This window comes from Squalius cephalus (genome assembly GCF_949319135.1).
Source record: "Squalius cephalus genome assembly, chromosome: 19".
In the NCBI taxonomy this organism is placed as follows: domain Eukaryota; kingdom Metazoa; phylum Chordata; class Actinopteri; order Cypriniformes; family Leuciscidae; genus Squalius; species Squalius cephalus.
The window spans coordinates 29,384,736-29,403,128 of NC_137140.1; the positions used below are offsets into that span (position 1 = coordinate 29,384,736).

General features: G+C 37.6%; 1 protein-coding gene across 7 annotated transcripts in view; it reads right to left on the reverse strand.

Annotated features, from left to right (window-relative positions):
• The window catches only part of sdk2b (sidekick cell adhesion molecule 2b), a 295,948-nt gene that overhangs the window by 13,860 nt on the left and 263,695 nt on the right, over positions 1 to 18,393 (reverse strand). For 4 of the 7 annotated variants that reach the window (XM_079851454.1, XM_079851452.1, XM_079851450.1 and 1 more), the window contains 21 exons: positions 17,470 to 17,591; positions 17,259 to 17,368; positions 16,002 to 16,152; positions 15,677 to 15,914; positions 13,633 to 13,748; positions 13,224 to 13,413; positions 13,040 to 13,138; positions 11,983 to 12,177; positions 10,568 to 10,769; positions 10,257 to 10,360; positions 8,969 to 9,039; positions 7,918 to 8,053; positions 7,421 to 7,477; positions 6,841 to 6,942; positions 6,634 to 6,749; positions 5,941 to 6,127; positions 3,737 to 3,874; positions 2,242 to 2,451; positions 2,033 to 2,158; positions 363 to 527; positions 128 to 268 (listed from right to left, as the gene is read on the reverse strand). In XM_079851454.1, the coding sequence (XP_079707580.1) occupies positions 128 to 268; positions 363 to 527; positions 2,033 to 2,158; positions 2,242 to 2,451; positions 3,737 to 3,874; positions 5,941 to 6,127; positions 6,634 to 6,749; positions 6,841 to 6,942; positions 7,421 to 7,477; positions 7,918 to 8,053; positions 8,969 to 9,039; positions 10,257 to 10,360; positions 10,568 to 10,769; positions 11,983 to 12,177; positions 13,040 to 13,138; positions 13,224 to 13,413; positions 13,633 to 13,748; positions 15,677 to 15,914; positions 16,002 to 16,152; positions 17,259 to 17,368; positions 17,470 to 17,591 (2,976 nt within the window). The remainder of the gene's footprint in view (positions 1 to 127; positions 269 to 362; positions 528 to 2,032; positions 2,159 to 2,241; positions 2,452 to 3,736; positions 3,875 to 5,940; positions 6,128 to 6,633; positions 6,750 to 6,840; positions 6,943 to 7,420; positions 7,478 to 7,917; positions 8,054 to 8,968; positions 9,040 to 10,256; positions 10,361 to 10,567; positions 10,770 to 11,982; positions 12,178 to 13,039; positions 13,139 to 13,223; positions 13,414 to 13,632; positions 13,749 to 15,676; positions 15,915 to 16,001; positions 16,153 to 17,258; positions 17,369 to 17,469; positions 17,592 to 18,393) is intronic. The other 3 variants (XM_079851451.1, XM_079851455.1, XM_079851453.1) reach the window with 1 other exon arrangement.

An 18,393-nucleotide genomic window follows, 5' to 3' on the forward strand; every position in this document is an offset into this window, starting at 1 on the left:
GATAGATAGATAGATAGATAGATAGATAGATAGATAGATAGATAGATAGATAGATAGATAGATAGATAGATAGATAGATAGATAGATAGATAGATAGATAGATAGATAGATAGATAGACAGACATACTTGAGTCAGATTTCTTGGCATATTTCTTGCTCTGGCCTCTGATGATGAGGATGAAAACTAGAAGCAAGATGAAAATGAGGCCGACCAGAGCCACCACTACCAGAAACCACCATTCCTCATAGAATGGAGACACTTTTTGGGCTGGAATTAAAAACAATTGCATATGTAATTAGTCAAATTGACTTATGTCTGAGTTCAGATTACACTTTTACTAAATTTGAAGGTTTGAACTAACCTGATATGGATGGTGACGGTTGGCTTGGAGACCCGTACCCATAGTCATTCACCCCAATGACTCGGAAGTCATAACTGACTCCCTGTTTCAAGATGTCCATGTTGAAGGTGTATGATGTCACTTCCTTGGGAATGTCCTTGATTAAGATGTCCCACAAACCTTCATCTGAAACATTTTTAGAAAGAAAAAGGCCTAGTCATATATAGTGGCATAGTTTGCCATTCATATCAGTAATAAGTCCTTTGAGTCTGATAACCTTAAAGACACAGCACACCCAAATATGAAAATCCTGTCATTATTTACTCATCTTAATGTCATTTCAAACCCATATACTGTACAAGTGAGGGTGAATCATGTGAATAATGACCACATTTTCATTCTGGTATACTGTCCCTTTAAGAACACTTATTTGTGTGTGTGTGTGTGTGTTTGTGTGTGTGTGTGTGTGTGTGTGTGTGTGTGTGTGTGTGTGTGTGTGTGTGTGTGTGTGTGTGTGTGTGTGTGTCTAACACTACAGAAGCTGTCTGAACTAATAATCCAGAGGCTAGATCTCATCAAATACAATTTCATCACAATATATAACAGTTAATTTCAGCTATGTCTAATGTGTTACCAAGAACCTCAAGCGCCTTCAGAAGCATTGGGAGAGAGAGAGAGAGAGAGAGAGAGAGAGAGAGAGAGAGAGAGAGAGAGAGAGAGAGAGAGAGAGAGAGAGAGAGAGAGAGAGAGAGAGACAGAGAGAGAGAGAGAGACAGAGAGAGAGAGAGAAAGAGTGAAGTGCTGGTGTCATGTGCCAGGCCTGGCAGAGAAATTACAGGGTGAGATCTTCAGGGCTGAGAGTGACAATAATATTCCACTTCAACGCCACATGAATGGCATGCAAAGATGGTCTGGGTGCATACATCACACTAATGTATGGATCTTTAACACACACACAGTTTCTTAAACCAATCCCATCTGCTCCTCCCTCAGAACTCACTCTTTTCTCATTCGAGCAGGGCTTCTCCTCAGTCATTGAGGAAATCTGATCTGCACTGTCACAGTTGGAGCGCTCACATCAATATATCTCCTTCATCGGACATAAGCTGCCGTCAGCATCTTTTATCCAGATGCATATGGAATCACTCTTCTTTGTTTGGGACAATTGTATCTAAGAGTTTGGCTGAAGCAATATGCTGAAAAACAGACCTCATGCTCAGTCTGGGCCTTAAAGTCGTTTACATAATTCTCTGAAGTCTTAAGTTGGTTCTTCTAAATCAGAAAATATTGAGTTGTTTTTTCTGTTTTCTGTTTCTGTTTTATTTTTGACACTTTTTTGGGGTAGATGGGTAGAAAATTGGAGAGAGAGAAGAGGAGTTAAAGCTGGGTTCAAACCAACATTACCTGAATGAGAACCAACGCTTTTGACAATAGCACTTCTCATTACAAGTCTGAACACTCTGAAACACGCAGCACATATTTATTTAACTAAATCACAGTCTTTGAGTTCTGACTCTTTTCATAGACAAAGACTTTAAAGAAACAACAGGAAGTTTGAAGACGAGGGTAAAGTAACCAGCACACACACAAACCTGCAACTCCCATATGAGCATCAAGGTTCACTAAGCCACGACTCCAGTGTTTAATTTCTCAAACATACATATGCAAAATTTTATTTTTAATGATCGCACCTGAGGGTCTGGCCTCAATAACATAGCGAGTGATGGGTGCTCGTCCGGGATCCCCATTGGCCCAGTGGATGGTGAGGCCGGAGCCATATCGAGAGATGAAGGGCTCACCAGGAGGGCCCGGGGCTCCTGATCACAAAGAAGAAATAGGGTTACATGAGCTCAGCTGAAGCTGCTTAGCTGAAATAGCACAGAGGCTCTAGCATACAGACCTTCACCAGGTCCTGTGGTGATGTTGGCCTCCACCTCTGGACCATAGGTAAAGGTTTTGGCACGAATGCGGAAGTTGTACGTGACGCCATCCGCCAGGTCTTTGATTTTCAGCCACAGGGGGGCGTTCCCCTTCACGTCCACCGTCACGATCTTACTGACGCCTGGGGGGGAGGGGGAGTGAAGACAGTCGACACAGGCCACTGAGGACTCTAGACAAACACACTGCTTTTAGTTCAGGCAACAGGAGCTCAACACACACTCGCTCATGGGTGTAGATCTCATTTCAACCATATTGTTGGCATCTGAATATTGATTGGAGGGTCCAAAATTAACACTCATCAAATGCCTAATGCAAGCGAAATGACTTTGGTTAATTAGAATTTGGCTGGTAATTTTATTATTCACTACAACTTGTTTGTAGTGTTTAAGAATAAATATTTGACAAGTGAAGCACATTATCAGTTAAGTGATCAGCATGATGCATTTTTAAAGACTCGTGTGTCTTCTAACAACTTTCCTAAGTGTATATTTTATCATCAGAAGTTTAGCTTGAACTCCTTAAGTTCCCTCCAGAAATCCATAAGACAATACAAATTCACTAAAAGGCACCAAATATGAAAAAATAAATAAATAAATGTATATATACTGTATATACTGTATATATATCAAGGACCTGTGACAGATGCTGTTTCACCAGACAATGGTTGTCTTGTAAGCAGTGTTTTTATTAACTAAAATGAAAACTTGTTAATTGAAATAAAGAAAAAAATGCATGGTGAAAAAGTTATTTAAAAAGTTTAAATGATAATTAGAAAGGTTACCTGGGCAAATGACTGAAATAAAATAGATTGTACTACCAGAATTTTTCAAACAAAAATGTTAATAATTAATTGATGCTAAATATATATTTAAATATTTTTAAACTAAAACTAATAAAAAATGACAAAAGCACATAACAAAATCACCTAAACTTAAACTAAATAAAAATGAAAACTGGAAATATAAAAATAAAAGGTATTTCAAAATGTTAATAAATGCTATAATAGTAAATAATATAAATGACAATTGATGCTGCAAAAATATCTGTGCTGTTTGTCATAAGCAAGGAAAAATAGCAAAAAAAAAAATTAATATATAGATATGTAAATTAAAATAATGCAAAATACTATTTCACGGGCAGTTAAGAATGGCTAGTAACTTTTTAAATAACTCACCATTGGCAGATGTGTCAAATGTTAATTGTGGACCCTGACTGATTATAATATTAATAATTTGACGTTAGAACAATTGTGGAAGGAATTGTTCCAGGGCCCAACACCCCTGCTCACACACACAGACACACACACACACACACACGCACACACACACACACATGCACGCACGCACGCACACACACAAATATTTGATTCCTAACTGATATCAATTAAACTCATGATTATCTAATAATGCTAGTAAGTTGTTGGAAAAAGGAACTTTTAAGCTAAAGGCACTGACCATCCACAGGCATGCAGGGCTCGTAGATGAGCCTGTAACCCTCGAGGATGCCATTAGGGAAGACAGGCTCGCCCCACGACACGTTGACAGAGGTGGTGGTGAGCTCACTGAAATGGATGAAATTGGGAGCGCTGGGAGCTGAAAGAGAAAACATCTGCTAATCAGGAGACACACGACAGACAGTCTCAATGGCTTAAACACGTCTGCCTTTCTCCTTTTCCTGGGATTGAGACTTTAAACCCTTCTTGGAATAAAAAACAGCTAGAAAAAAATGACATGTCATCCTTTGCCTGTCTCTATCTATGGGGAGGGGGGGGGGCAGACATAATATAGAGACAAATCATTTTAGACGAAAGAGAGGAAGACAGACACAGCTAGTGAGATGACAGACTCTTGCTGATTTATTGTACTTCCTTTGCTATGTACTTAAGCTCCACAGATTGAGCCAAAATCATTTAATGCCAGTCAAAATGTTTTCTATATGAGCAATTGGTTACACTTTACAATAAGGTTCATTAGTTAACATTAGTTAATCAAAGGTTGAAGGTTGTGCACTGTTCTAAAGCTGTTCATTGTTTGTTCATGTTAGTTCACAGTGCATTAACTAAGGTTAACAAATACAACCTTTGATTTTCATGATGTATTAGGAAATGCTTAAATTAATATTCACTAAGGTTAATAAATACTGAAGAAGTATTGTTCATTCTTAGTTCATTTTTATCTAAGGTAGTTAACTAATGAACCTTACTGTAAAGTGTTACCAAGCAATTCATGATATTAACAACAACTGTCAAGCTATGAAGTTGTAACTACAAAGAAAAACTTTAGAAGAATTTTAATAATACTTCAACCACACACAATCTTGACTGCATATAAAAAAGTTATTTTTTTGCAACATTTTAATTATTTAACCCCTTACTAGACACCCCCCATTTTGGCAAGTGGGACATAAATGAAATAGCCAAAATAAAAAGGTTGCTGCTCATAAGTAATTCTGAATAGACACAAAATGTCCCCAGAATGTGTTTGTGAAGTTTCAGCTCAAAATACCCCACAGATTATTTCTTATACCATGTTGTACATTTTTGAGTGGAAGCAAAACCATGCTGTTTTCGTCTATGTATCTTTAAATGCAAATGAGCTGCTGTTCCCCGCCCAGCTATCCAGAATAGTGCTGGTAGTGCTATACAATACCTAAGTATAAACAAGTTAGGTGTTAATTCATTAAAAGCTCTGATGATTGAAAACTAATTTGCTAGACTGATTTAAACCAATGACCGGTGAGTCTCTTTGACTGATTATGAACCAATAAGAATCATTCCCTTGAGAATCAGACTATACTTAGTGGGGAAGTTTATTATATTTGTCACATAGTTTTTCCTTAATAAAAAAGCAATGAATAAACCCACTGTAAGTTCCGCCGTTCATTTTTGAGATATATATAGAATGGAAATATGCCATTTTTACATGCCATATTATAAACTACTCGGTTCTTCGTCTCTCCCCTTCGAGAATTTTATTAGCAAAGACGGTGAAAACAAAAGCCCACATATAGCAAAATAGTCTGGAATCTACTCATTTAGACACTGAAGCCAACTTAACAATATCAGATGACAAAAACGGTCACTTCTTTGGCACTCCAATGAAAAGCATATTTCTTTTAGACTCCAGGGGAAGTATCTCCTTCAGAAAGAGAGAACAATCTCGAGACTGTGTCCCACAGACGCTCTGAGCCGTGAGCCAACTCACAGGCACGCTGAATGAAAACCACAAGAGCTGAATAAGGCAGAAATAACTCTGCTTCATCAGACCGAACTTTAAGCACACAAACAAATGCATAAAGCAGATTTACTGATTAGAAGCAAATGATAGCTTGTTGAGTTTTTGATATTTCTTGGCCAGTTGTCAGCAGCGGTTCGCATTCCAGAAGGTCTTAGACACATAAATAATGAAATCATTTGAAATAGTTTCCATCATTCCCAACTCCTAATTGATTGTCCATGTGTTTACTGTAAAATAAGTGGCAATTACTCACCACTTTAAAACCTAAAAAAGGAGGGCTATCTAGCAGAGACCATAGTGGCCTTCCAGTACTTGGTACATTGTGTGCTTAGAAAATAACCCAGAACAAGTGTTTTTGTTGAGATATGCATGAAGGTCCTGGAGGAGACAAGTAAGGACAGAACTTTTTTAAGTTTCCTCACCAGCTTGTTGGGTTCTTCCTCTGGTCGGTGGACTGCGTGGCCCATCGCCCGCTGCGTTGAAAGCAGCAACACTGATCATGTAGGTGGTGTAGCCCGTTAGATTTTTGAGCTTCACCCCTCCCTCTGGCAGGAAGAGTGTCCGCAGTTTCTCAGTCTCGTTTTTCCGTTGATATTCCCAAAAGAAAATCTGGAATAAGACAACAATAGGTCACACTCATTATTGTTCTGTATGTCTATTTTAGGCGTTCTACAACTCCGAGCACTTTCATGTCCCAAGACATTTTTCTTTTCCTTTTTTGTTATATGAAGGTCACATTACAACACTCTTGGAAGCATTTTCCCTGCCTCATTTATTATTGTAACCTTTTTAAAATGGCCTTTTTATGTATTGATTTTAGTGTTTTGCCCAAATCTCAAGCCCAGGCAATTTTAAAATATGAAAATCCATTATGAAAAATACAAATTAGTACATTTTAAAATATGATATAATCAAACAATTTCAAAATTTAAATGGTTCTAAAACTGCTAAAATCAAGCTGAATCATTCGAAAAATCTTTCAAGGTGTAATTTAGAATTTTGGAACCATTTTCCACCATGTGATATAAATAGTCAACATTAGTAAGAAAAACCCATGATTCAACAACTTAAAGCTCACACTAAAAGCATTTTCCACTTAGTCATCAGAGTCTGACCTTATAACCCTGAATGTCTCCATTCTGAGTCTCCAGCGGAGGCGGGTCCCACGTCACATCAAATTGTGTGGCAGTAGCTGATTGGATGATCACATTTTGAGGCGGGGCAGTGGGAACTGTGAGAGAACATCGATGTGATGTGAAGTTCTGTTCCTTTTCATTTGTCAGCAAAGAAAGGACTTCATAACGATAATAAAAGTTTTTTACCTGCTTCACCGACAAAGACTTCCTGTGGTGAGCTAGTTGGTCCCTCACCAACAGCATTGTACACACTCATTCTGATCTCATATCGCTTGTGCTTCATAAGATCTACAAAAGTGCAAAGAACACAAAAAACAGTTTCTTCATACATGGCTGGCACTTCACATATTGTATCTACTTCAAAAAACATAAGAAAACAACAAAAAAGACAAATAATGTGTTTTGTTTTATATTAGATGCTCTAATTTCTGGACCATTTTTGTTTCGTTAACTTTGACTCAGGATGCCAGCTCCAAATCCAAGTGATGAGTCAGTCTGCTGGCCTTATCTGAACTCAATTTACACACTGCTCTTCCTGCAGACATTATTGACGGCAGAGAGAAACCAGACCCAGCTCTTAACTTCATTACCACTCTAGACGTGAGGTGAGAACAGGCCTGCTGATAGCAGCTAGCCTAAACATCCAGGCTGCATATCCTCAACTCTTAAGCAAGACTTGACTTGTGCTGCATTAGGCACTATCATATATCAGTTTTATGGGAGGAAAAATATTGCAGAATGCAAGAACAAACAGGAAGTGACTTACTGTCCAGCTCGTACTGAGTGAGGGACGGCTCGCTGAGATTCCGCAAACTATACGGAGCTGCAAGAGAGAAAGTGGAGGACATTTATGAAGAAGATATGATCAGAAAAATAATAAAAGTGAGAAATTAGCTTAAATATTTTAAAATAAATTATGCTTGGTTTACTATAATGATACTCGGGCAGGTTTTTGAGCTAATATTTAATTAGATTAATTAAAATCTTCGTTTATTTAATTTTAAAATACATTTATAGGTTTGGGCTGTGAATAAAAACATTAGTTAATATGAAAGATAATTAATTAATGAATATAAAAGATAAATGAAATCACAATTTTCTTGCTTAGGTGCAAAAAAAAAAAAAAAAAAGACCAAAGCACTACAAAAAAAGGGTTTCAACATTGGTAATTATGTTGCATACTTGATTTTTGGGTCATGTCTCACCATATCTCGCTAGTAAGAGAATCGTCACTAGTAGAGATACTGTATTTTTTAAGCTTACATGTGAGTTCTGCCCAGCTGGTTGAAGCGCCACTGATGGTGTGAACGCTGAAACTTCGGAGTCGATCATAAAGCAACTCCCGATATCGGATTCGGAATCCCAGCAGGATCCCGTTAATCTTCTCCTCAGGAGGGGGCTGAGGACGACAGGACAGGCTGAGCGAACGTCACCACACATAATCAACAGTGTATGTAATAATGGTGAGGTGTGGAATTTCTGTGCTACTAGTGCTCTGTTCATCTCACAAAATTGCAATTAGGAATGCACCGAAATTTTCACCATAATTCTGTTTGCAATAGCCCTATGTGGTATAGCCGTGCTGGGCAACGCTGGTAAAATGACACTATACCATCTTGTTCACTGATCTTGCTTGTATTTTTTAATTTCAGTATTATTAAAATGATTGAATTTCATAAAAAAATATATATTTTTAATAAAAAATACAATACAATTATACAAAAAAGTTAATTTAAAATAATAAATACATCATTTTAAAAAAGCATTTTCGGTTTTGGCTTTCCGCCGAGTGCATCCAGAATATTCAGTTTCGGCCCAGATTTTTCATTTCGGTGCATCGCTAATTGCAATTTCTCCTTCTGCTATTGTCAGAAAAAAGATTAGCTTTTAAGCCTTTAAGCTTTTGCCATTTGATTTGTGTTTGCGGTTGAAGGTTGTGTAAACACATGTGCGTTGCTAATATCCGGAGGGATAACATTTTTGCTCTGTCAGATCAAACTTCTGCAAATTTTGAGTTCAATTTAACGATCAAATCTGAGAAATCCCCCCTCCTAATAAAGCGTGAATGAACTGGTTCTGGTGGAGGAACCAGTTAATTTACCTTTTTCCACCTGAACGGATAAAAACGTGAACCAGAGGCCTGCGGCTTTTAAAACAAGCCCTCTTTGAAATGGTAATTCAGGGGTGACATTAAGAATATGTGTTTAAGATACATACTATGCCCTCCTGCTCTGTTATTACAAACCGTTGATGGAAAAGCACGGCTGATGCGGATGTATAAGGAGAAGCACAGCGTAAAGTCCCGCCCCCTTACCTGCCAGCAAATCAGCACAGAGGTTGTGGTGTGTGGCGTGACAGTCAGGATTGTGGGAGATTCGTCTGGAGCTGGAGAGAGCAAGAGATACAGTTAAATAGAGAGAGAGAAAGATAACTGTGTACTTGGCATCATTGTGAATGCTTTGCCGCATCAGCTACAATGTCTTACGCTACATAAACACTGCATTTCTAAACATGCCAAGCCTGTCTTACAGCCTGATTTGTTGCGTTGGGGTTTTAAACAGGCATTATGAAGGACCCGTCTCTCTTCACTAGAGTTGCTTGGGTAACATTTAGTCTCGTGGCAACCAGAGATACTGTATTACCTCACTTATTCTACTGCCTCCAGCAATGACATCATTGCTGGAACACAATAGCATCACCTGGCTTCACAATAAACCAATGGCTATAAAACAGCACTGTGGTAATACAGGCAGAATGGCATCTGTGTGCAGCATAATGGTCAATTCTTGAGATGCACATCACACACAGAGTGACTCGACTGTATATATTCAGAGAAAAGAGGAAGGCGGAGCCATGTAGAGAAGAATATGGTGTTTAATGGCTCATTGTTTTTGTAACAATGTAAAAGTCTTTACTGTTATTTTTGATCAATTTAATGCATCCTTGATGAATAAATGTATTCATTTAATAAAATTAAATAAAATCTTACTGATACATAGCACACATAAATATTGGATGGAATAATCCATTGAAGTTATATTGAACTATTTTTAGGAAACGGGGTGTTTCCACCCCACAAACAGGTATTTGTTGGTCATTTTTAGCCTCAAATATAATAAAAATCGAATTTAATACAGATCTTTTCCAGTGTGCTTTACCAAATGACGCTGCTAAGTGTTTGCTTGTAAACAGTAATTGCATCTGTTTAAATTTGAAGTAATTTGTTTGAGATACTCCCAATATTTTTCTTTCTTTTTATTTATTCACGAGTAGCCCATTTTCTACTCCTTGCACTGTTTAGAGAACATATGAGATGCTGACTTTGATTTTGGCCATAACTACCACAAAAGGCTATTTTAAGCAACCTACTGTAAGCTGGTTGCTGGTTTAAGGAGGGTTTGGGTCATTTGTCAGCTGGATAGACTGAGAGACCTGCTTACTGACCAACTTAAGACCAGTTTGGGCATCTTGGAAACCCACCTTGATGCCTTAAAATGTCTAAGCAGATAGCTCGCTATTGGTGTGTGTGTGTGTGTGTGTGCATCCACAATAAAGCATTGATAAAGAGTACAAGAGAAGTGGAAAGGGTTAAATGTTCTAACCATCCTGTAGTGTTGTGATGGCTTCACTCTCTTCACTGTAGTCACTGTCTCCAATATCATTAGTGGCCTTCACTCTGAACTGATAGGAGGTGAATGGCTTCAGTCTGCGAGAAATATCACACACACGAGTCAAAACACAGGAAGCTAATCAGAATATGCTTTGCATAAAGCCAGTATAAAGTTACAATGACTAACATAATGAGTAATGGCAATCATTATGGAAAAACTGTGCTGTGAAGTACTGTGACCTTATGCATGAAGGACTTTTAAATCAAATCACACAAAACTTCGCAGCAGATGTTCTTTTGTACCTGTCTACGATGTAGGAGCTGGACTCATGGCTAACAGACGCCGAATGAACCGTCCAGTTCTTCTCGGGCAGCTCTCTGACCTGAACTGTGTAATACCGGACCGGTGATAAACCGTCGCTGCCTGGTTCCCACGACAACAGCACGCTGCGTGCCTGTACATTTTCCTGAGGGACTGTGGGACGGCTGGTGGGCTGGGGCCGAGCTGGGGGTCAAAGGTCAACCATAAGTAGACTTAAAACGTAATCAAACAAAGCCAATAAACAAACTCACTCCTATCATGCATAGTGTTGGAACGCCCAAAACATTTACATTTTTTGTGAATCATTTATTCGAATGGTTCTTGTAAATGAACTAGTTCAAATAATTTATTCACCAATTTTAAGTCTTTCAAAAAACATTAAGTAAAACCTAATTTCATTTAACTTTAACTGAGATCTTCATTGTTATTGTGCTCTGAAAGCAGAATTAAATTGTAAAATGTAATCATATAATCTAGATGCATGAAAATGGAACAAATATATAGATCATCTCAAATTTTTATTGATAAAAAAGTCTTTAGAAAGACTTGTCCACTCACCCTAAAAGTAGCGATAGTAGGTAGAAAATGACAATTTAAATAGTTTCAATTAAGATTAATATTTTGAAGCTACTTTTTTGGTTAGTAATTTTAGTGAAGCTAACTACTTTTTCAAATAGTAACTTGACTGTATAACTTCTTTAAAATATGAGTACTGTAACTTGCAGCATGGGAAGCTACCTTTAAAGTAGCATTGCCATTACTGGTTTTTGTGTCTATACTCATATAATATTATCTCTGCTTCACAGTACACTTATAATCCTGCTGAACGCAGTGAACATTTTAAAAAATACATTGGGTTATAAAAATGTATGACTCTCATATTTCATTATATAAGCGCACTTTATGAGTCAAAACCTCTGATCTCCACACTGTATCAGTGCACTGCATAAATAATCCGAGGTCTGATTATGATGCTCTGTGAGAGGAATGTGCATTCGCCTGAGTGGAAATCAGCGCAGCAAAACTTCCGCCAGACGTCTCAAACCACACCAAAGCGGGACTGGCTAGAGGATTTGTTTTGGACTCAACCTCAGTGGACTGTAGACATCTCCATTCAGAGACATGAACACACAAACACACACTCTAGATTTGTGACGGATTACATGACCCTGTGACAATAAGATCATTCATATAGGGATGGGGGCTTTTTCAAGAGAGAGGAAGCACAGATGCCACTTATGAATTACAGAATGTGTATCTAGTTTTTATTTATTAATATCTAAATGAAAAAAGGTCCATGAAAATCAAAATAAGATCATTCATTTCTTGCTTAATGTCACACTGAGTTTGAACTTCTCTTACTCCATTGATGATGGTTGATAATAACGTGCATTACCTCTTTTCTCTGTGGTGACCACCAAAGCCTCCGCTGCCTCTCCCCATCCCTTGCGTGTCTGCGCTCTGATACGGAACACGTACACAGATTCCGGCCTCAGTCCGGTGACGGTATACTGCCGTGCGCTGGAGTTCAAGACGTCAAACGTGGCTGTGTTGCTATTGGTGGAGTTCAGGCGGTATGTGATCTGATAGGCTGGGGAAGGAACCGATTACATCACAGAGATCAGAACAGGACAAACTGCTTTTCCTTGCGTGCAATCTAGAGAATGTAACACATTTGGCTTGTTTCTTGATTAGAGGAAACACAAAGCAATGAACAAAGGCAAAACCAATGTGATTTCATTTACAATGGGGCCGTTCAAGACTGAAAGCAATTATAGAAGAATAAAAGAAATAAATAAATACTTTAGCTAAATACTTTTTTTTATTTAGCAAGGATGCATTAAATTGATCAAAAGTGGCAGTAAAGACATCTATAATGTTAGACAATAATTCTGTTTCAAATAAGTTCTGTTCTTTTGTAATGTGTTCATCAATGAATCCTGATTTTTTTATTATCACAGTTTCCGCAAAAATATTAAGCAGCATTGATCATGATAAAAAAATAAATAAAAATGCTTGTGCACCGAATCAGCATGTTAGAAAGATTTATGAAGGATCATGTAACATTCAAGACTGAAGTAATGGGTGAAATAAATTCCATCTTAAAATAGATTAAATTAGAAATCTGTAGAATTGTAATAATATTTCACAATATTACCATTCTTACTGTATTTTTATCAAATAAATGCAGTTTTGTTGAGCATAAGACTTTTTTCAAAAATGATAGTGTAAGTAAGGGTAAATAATTCTATTTACCTGACAATCTGTGATTGTTTGTTTTCACATGTTCAACTGTTTGCATGTGAAGGATCTGTTAACAATCACTATTGAAAGTATTCAGGGATGTTTAATGTCATGATGGTAAAAAGAAGTCATTCAGAAGGAAAACATGCCGGAAAACAGAAATGCACGCACACGACACACACAACAAACAAGCAAACAACATCTTGTACCCAGTATGATCCCGTTGGGCTGGGAAGGTGGCTGCCAGATGAGCCTGACCGAGGTGGTCCGCACTTCAGGGAACAGAATGACGACAGGCGGCCCGGGCACTGGAAAAAAAACAGTCTTATCACACAGACACATCTGAGTATATAACAAGGCAGTCATTTATTTGTTATGTACTGCCATGCCCACCATCATCAAGGGTTCGCTCCAGGATTGAAGGAGAGCTGGGTCGGCCGTCTCCGATGCGGGTGAAGGCTAGCACCTGGATCTCATACAGAACATACTTCCCCAGTCCGGTCAGCTGAACACTATGGCTGGCGTTTCCTTCCACCGTCCAGAACTGTAGTGGAGAGTCTGAATCCTTCTCCTTATATGCCACCTGAAAGTGTAAAAGAGAAGGTATAGATCAAAGTTAAAGTGAACAGCTGTGGTCACCATTCACTTTCACTGTACGGGAAAAAACAAAACAGCTTTGGTCATGTGTTATGCAGTTATGTACTCATAACTGTATTCAAGTTGTCGTATTTGCAGCTTTGTTTCAAATAATGTTTTTTTTTTTTGTTTTTTTTGTTTTTGTTTTCACTGGCATCTCACAGACCTTGTAGCCCAGGATAAGTCCATTCCGATCAGTTTCGGGAACTTCAAACCAGCGGACCAGAATGCTGCTGGAGGTAGTGGCAAATGCAGAAACATTTGTGGGGCCACAAGAGGGGACTGTATTAAAACAGAGGAAAACAGAAAGATTGGTTAAAGTCAGATGTGGATAAAAGACAGATGTGATGGTTAAAGTCACCATGAAATCAAAATAGACAATTCTTGTTTTTTTTTATGAAGTATTTCAGTATTTATTATAAATAATTTATCCATGCACATCATCATTTTTATATTTTTATTTATGTTCCCTCGTAATCTTTAATCAAAACATCTTCCCCTCCCTCTTGCAGCATCTGCAATCTGAATGAATATTTTAATGCTATTGATCCCGATCTGAATTCTGACTTGTGATGAAGCCTGAATCATAATCACACCATGTTCGTTTGTTGGCCCGACTGAGCCTGGTATCTCCCTGGTTTATTTTTTCCCCTCCATTCTGTCACCTGATGGAGTTTGGGTTCCTTGCCACTGTCGCCTTTGGCTTGCTTAGTTGGGGACACTTAATATTAAAAAATATTACTGATATGACTGTACTGACGCTGTTGTATGAGAACTGAACTGAGCAATGACATTTTTTTTTTGCAGAACAGCTTTATAGACTTGTAGATATAATTTAATAATTGATGATTTTTACAATGGAACTGAATCAACACTGAACTGACTTCAGCTGAACAGCCGAAATACATCATTTTCCTGTTATCACTGTAACGCTGCTTTGAAACTATCTGTATTGTATAAAGCACTATATAAATAAAGGTGACTTGACTCATCTCTACTGTTCTCTGATGACTTCTTTACTGGCACGAGGGTGGAACAACCTGTCACTCACATGAGATTGACCAATAGCAAACCACAACCATCTAATCATTTCCTAAAGGACAAAATCAAGTCCTCGTCCCACTTTTTTGTTTTGTTTGAGAAGCTGTTTCACTCGTATATACACAATAGAGAAGAAAAGACTATCGCAACTTCCCATATTCAGCCTTTCTGAATAAGTCTATGCATTTCAAGTCCTTAATAGGGCTGGAATATGTTCATTGTATATATTTGTGTGTGTGGTGGTGGGGGGGTTAAGTGTGCTGATGGCTATACACATATCAAAGGCAGTGAGGTCTGGAAGACACCAGATTTTGACCATTATTGGGGGAGTAACAGAGAATCACTCTGCGGCACAAATCCCCAGACACAGAGTGCACTATTGTGGGGATTTGATTGGCTAAAGAAAAATCAGGGGAGTCATGTGTACAGCCCCATGTGTTACCAATTTCCTCAACACCCACTTATTAATCCCAAACTTGCTTCCCTGCATTCTAGTAACCACGGCGACTGAGCTGAGCAGAAGGAGAGAAGGGGAAAAAGAGGTGGTCCAGAGGAAGTCAGGTTTGCTTCTCTTTCAAGGCTCAGAAAGAATGAAAAGACTTGCACGTGTGTGCAGATCTGTGCCCTGCCTGTTTTAACAGGAAATCCTGTGCCCACATACCATATGATAAATGATTTAAGACATGCATTGAGCTCAACATATGTTATCATTTAAACGTTTTTCCATTCCATATTATATAAAATGGATAGTTTCGGCTCCACAGTCTGGCTGGATGAGCCACGATTGAAGCCATAAAATAGTCAATTTATATTTTCACATTTGTGAATGCATATCAACTGTATATTATATTTATGTATCAATCATTCAATTATAGAATGACCATTAATCATAACATCAACAACCATAAACCAATCTATAGTTATTGTAATGTGACTTAAAAAAGATGAGATTTTTCATTGATATTAATAAATAAATACATGACAAATGTTTAATAAATAATCATGTATAAAATCATTATTTATGCTGTCTTTAGTAAGTTTAAAATAAGTTTAGCAAACTTTTCCATCATTAAACTGAATTATTCATAAAACATTGCATGCAAAAAATGAACACTTTGCTTTGGTAAGCTCTTGATTATTGAAACTTCTGAAGCCTGGTTTGTCTTTACCGGACTCTCGGGTTCTTCCGCGTACGGGTTGACTCCACGGTCCTGCTCCGATGCCATTGATGGCCTGAACTCTGACCTCATACTCCGTCCACTCCTCCAGGTCCTCGATGGTGAACTCTCTCTCCAAGCGGTCAGCGATGACGTGCAGTAGGGCTTTGGACTGAGCTCCAGTCCTGCTGTACTGCACACGGTAACCCACCGAATCAGGGTTCCCGTTGTACTCCCATTCAGGAAGAGGCTGATGGACGGTCATAAATGAGAGAGTGAGTTTGTGTCTCAGTGACACATATATGTGTATTATTTAGATTCTAGATCTAGAACATACCACCCATCTGAGCCATAGGCTGGTCTCGCTGGCTGTCCGCAGAGTGACATTTGCAGGGGCGATATCAGGAGAAGCCTGAAGGGTCTGGATCTTCCTGGAAGGCTGGCTGGGTGGACTGGTGCCCACTATGTTCACCTGACGCATACGGAACCTGCAAATCCAAATAAACACTTACTTTAATGGCCTTTTATACATTAACATCCATCTCGGGTGATCCAATCACAAACAGTGTTGTTATTGTTAACTTAAAGTAAAATTAAAACCATTAAAAAATATGGTCGCACTTTAGATTAGAGTTCAGTTCTCACTATTAGACTTTGCCTCAATAAACACCTAATAACTGCTTATTAACAGTTAGTAAGGTACCGGTAGTTGTTAATTTTAGGGATTGTGTATGATTAAGGGATGTAGAATATGGTCATGCAGAATAAGTCAGGTATTTATATATGATTTATAAGTACTAATACACAGCCAATATCCTAATAATATGCATGCTAATAAGCAACAAGTTAATAGTGAGAATTGGACCCTAAACTAAAGTGTTACCAAAAATATTTTCGGTAACTGAAATAAAATGTACAGTAAAAATATAAAATTAAATATTAAAACTTAAACGGAAATTAGAAGTGTTTCCTGGTCAACAAAATGAAATATATATATATATATATATATATATATATATATATATATATATATATATATTTCATTTTCATAAGCATCCTAGTAATATGCATGCTAATAAGCAACAAGTTAATAGTGAGAATTGGACCCTAAACTAGTGTTACCAAAAACATTTTAGGTAACTGAAATAAAATGTACAGTAAAAATATAAAATGAAATATTAAAACTTAAACGGACATTAGAAGTGTTGCCTGGTCAACAAAATGAAATATATAGAGAAATATATAATAATATATATATATATATATAGAGAGAAATATATATATATAATGAAATATATATAATATATATATATATATATAGAGATAATTTAATATTTTTACATTTAATAATGTAAACATTTAATAATATATAACAAAAGCTTAATTTGAAGTACTAAAATGACTAAATCTGAATAAAAAATAAATTAGCTATATAAAATGATTATAATTTATATATATATATTAAAAAAAAAAAATATATATATATATATATATATATATATATATATATATATATATATATATATATATATATATATAAACAAATAAAAATGCCAAAAGCACATGACAAAATTGCTTGAATAATAAAAGTCACCTATAAAAGGTGTAGGGGTTGAGGCCGGAGACCTCCAGAGAGCGAGCATCAGGCTCATTGGCCAGCTGATGGACCATCACCCAATCCTCATTCTCTCCAATGATACCGACCTGAAAGCAGAAGACAATAGAGAGAGATTCATGCAAGTGTTCAGGCAAAGATCAAGTCTAGATTGTGAAAGCATCACCCCCTTAAATAAAGAGTGACCCACCTGGGCCTCCACCTGCCAACGAGAAATTGAAGTCTTGCCATCATATCCTGGCTTGTACTGTAAGGTTACCGATCGAGGGCCGATGTTTGAGATGGCCAAGTTTGTGGGAGGCCCGGGAAGCTCTGTATCGGAAGAGAGAAAAGAGTGTTCTATCTTACAATGCATTAAGTTATTTAATTTAATTTAATCCAGAATATAATTTTGTCATAAACTAAACATTAAAAGAATGTAGTGAAGTGTGAAAATGTTTAGCTGTGTTATGACGCCCTCATCTGGTAAGATAAGTAAAACTAAATAAATGACACATTACTCTCATTAATATGAACACCAGATTATTATAGTTAAGGTGATGATACACAGGACAACTTTTTGAGCAATGTTGCTGGGCAATGTTGCCGTCAACGGGCAACCAGATGAGACACAGGGCCCACGACCGATCTAAATGATCCAGATAGAAATTTATTGCCCATTTTCAATGGGAAAGTGCCCAAGCAACAATCGCTCGGCAAGATTGCCCAGCAACATTGCTCACAAAGTTGCCCTGTGTATCATTACCGTTAGAGTTGCTATGTGGTTGACAGTGTTTTTGGTGGTGTGTTGTTGTTTGTTATGGTGATCTGAGTGGTTTCTAAGGTATCTAAGGTGTTCTGAGGTTGCCTGACCATGGCTGTTTGGTTGCTAGGGTGTTCAGATTTGTAGCACAGGCAACATAGTTGTTAGTTACAGAGGTGTTTGGGCTGGTTTTACACCATTACAATAGCAAGCAGCACTAAATGTACTTTAATAAGCAACAGTTTCTGTAGTTTTCCCACTGTTAAATGTCTGTGTGAAAGGCAGAAATGAAGGAGAACAGTGGTACAAATCATTCCACACTCACAGCTGTTACCCAGCTTATTACCAGAAGTTGAAATATGCCTCCAATAA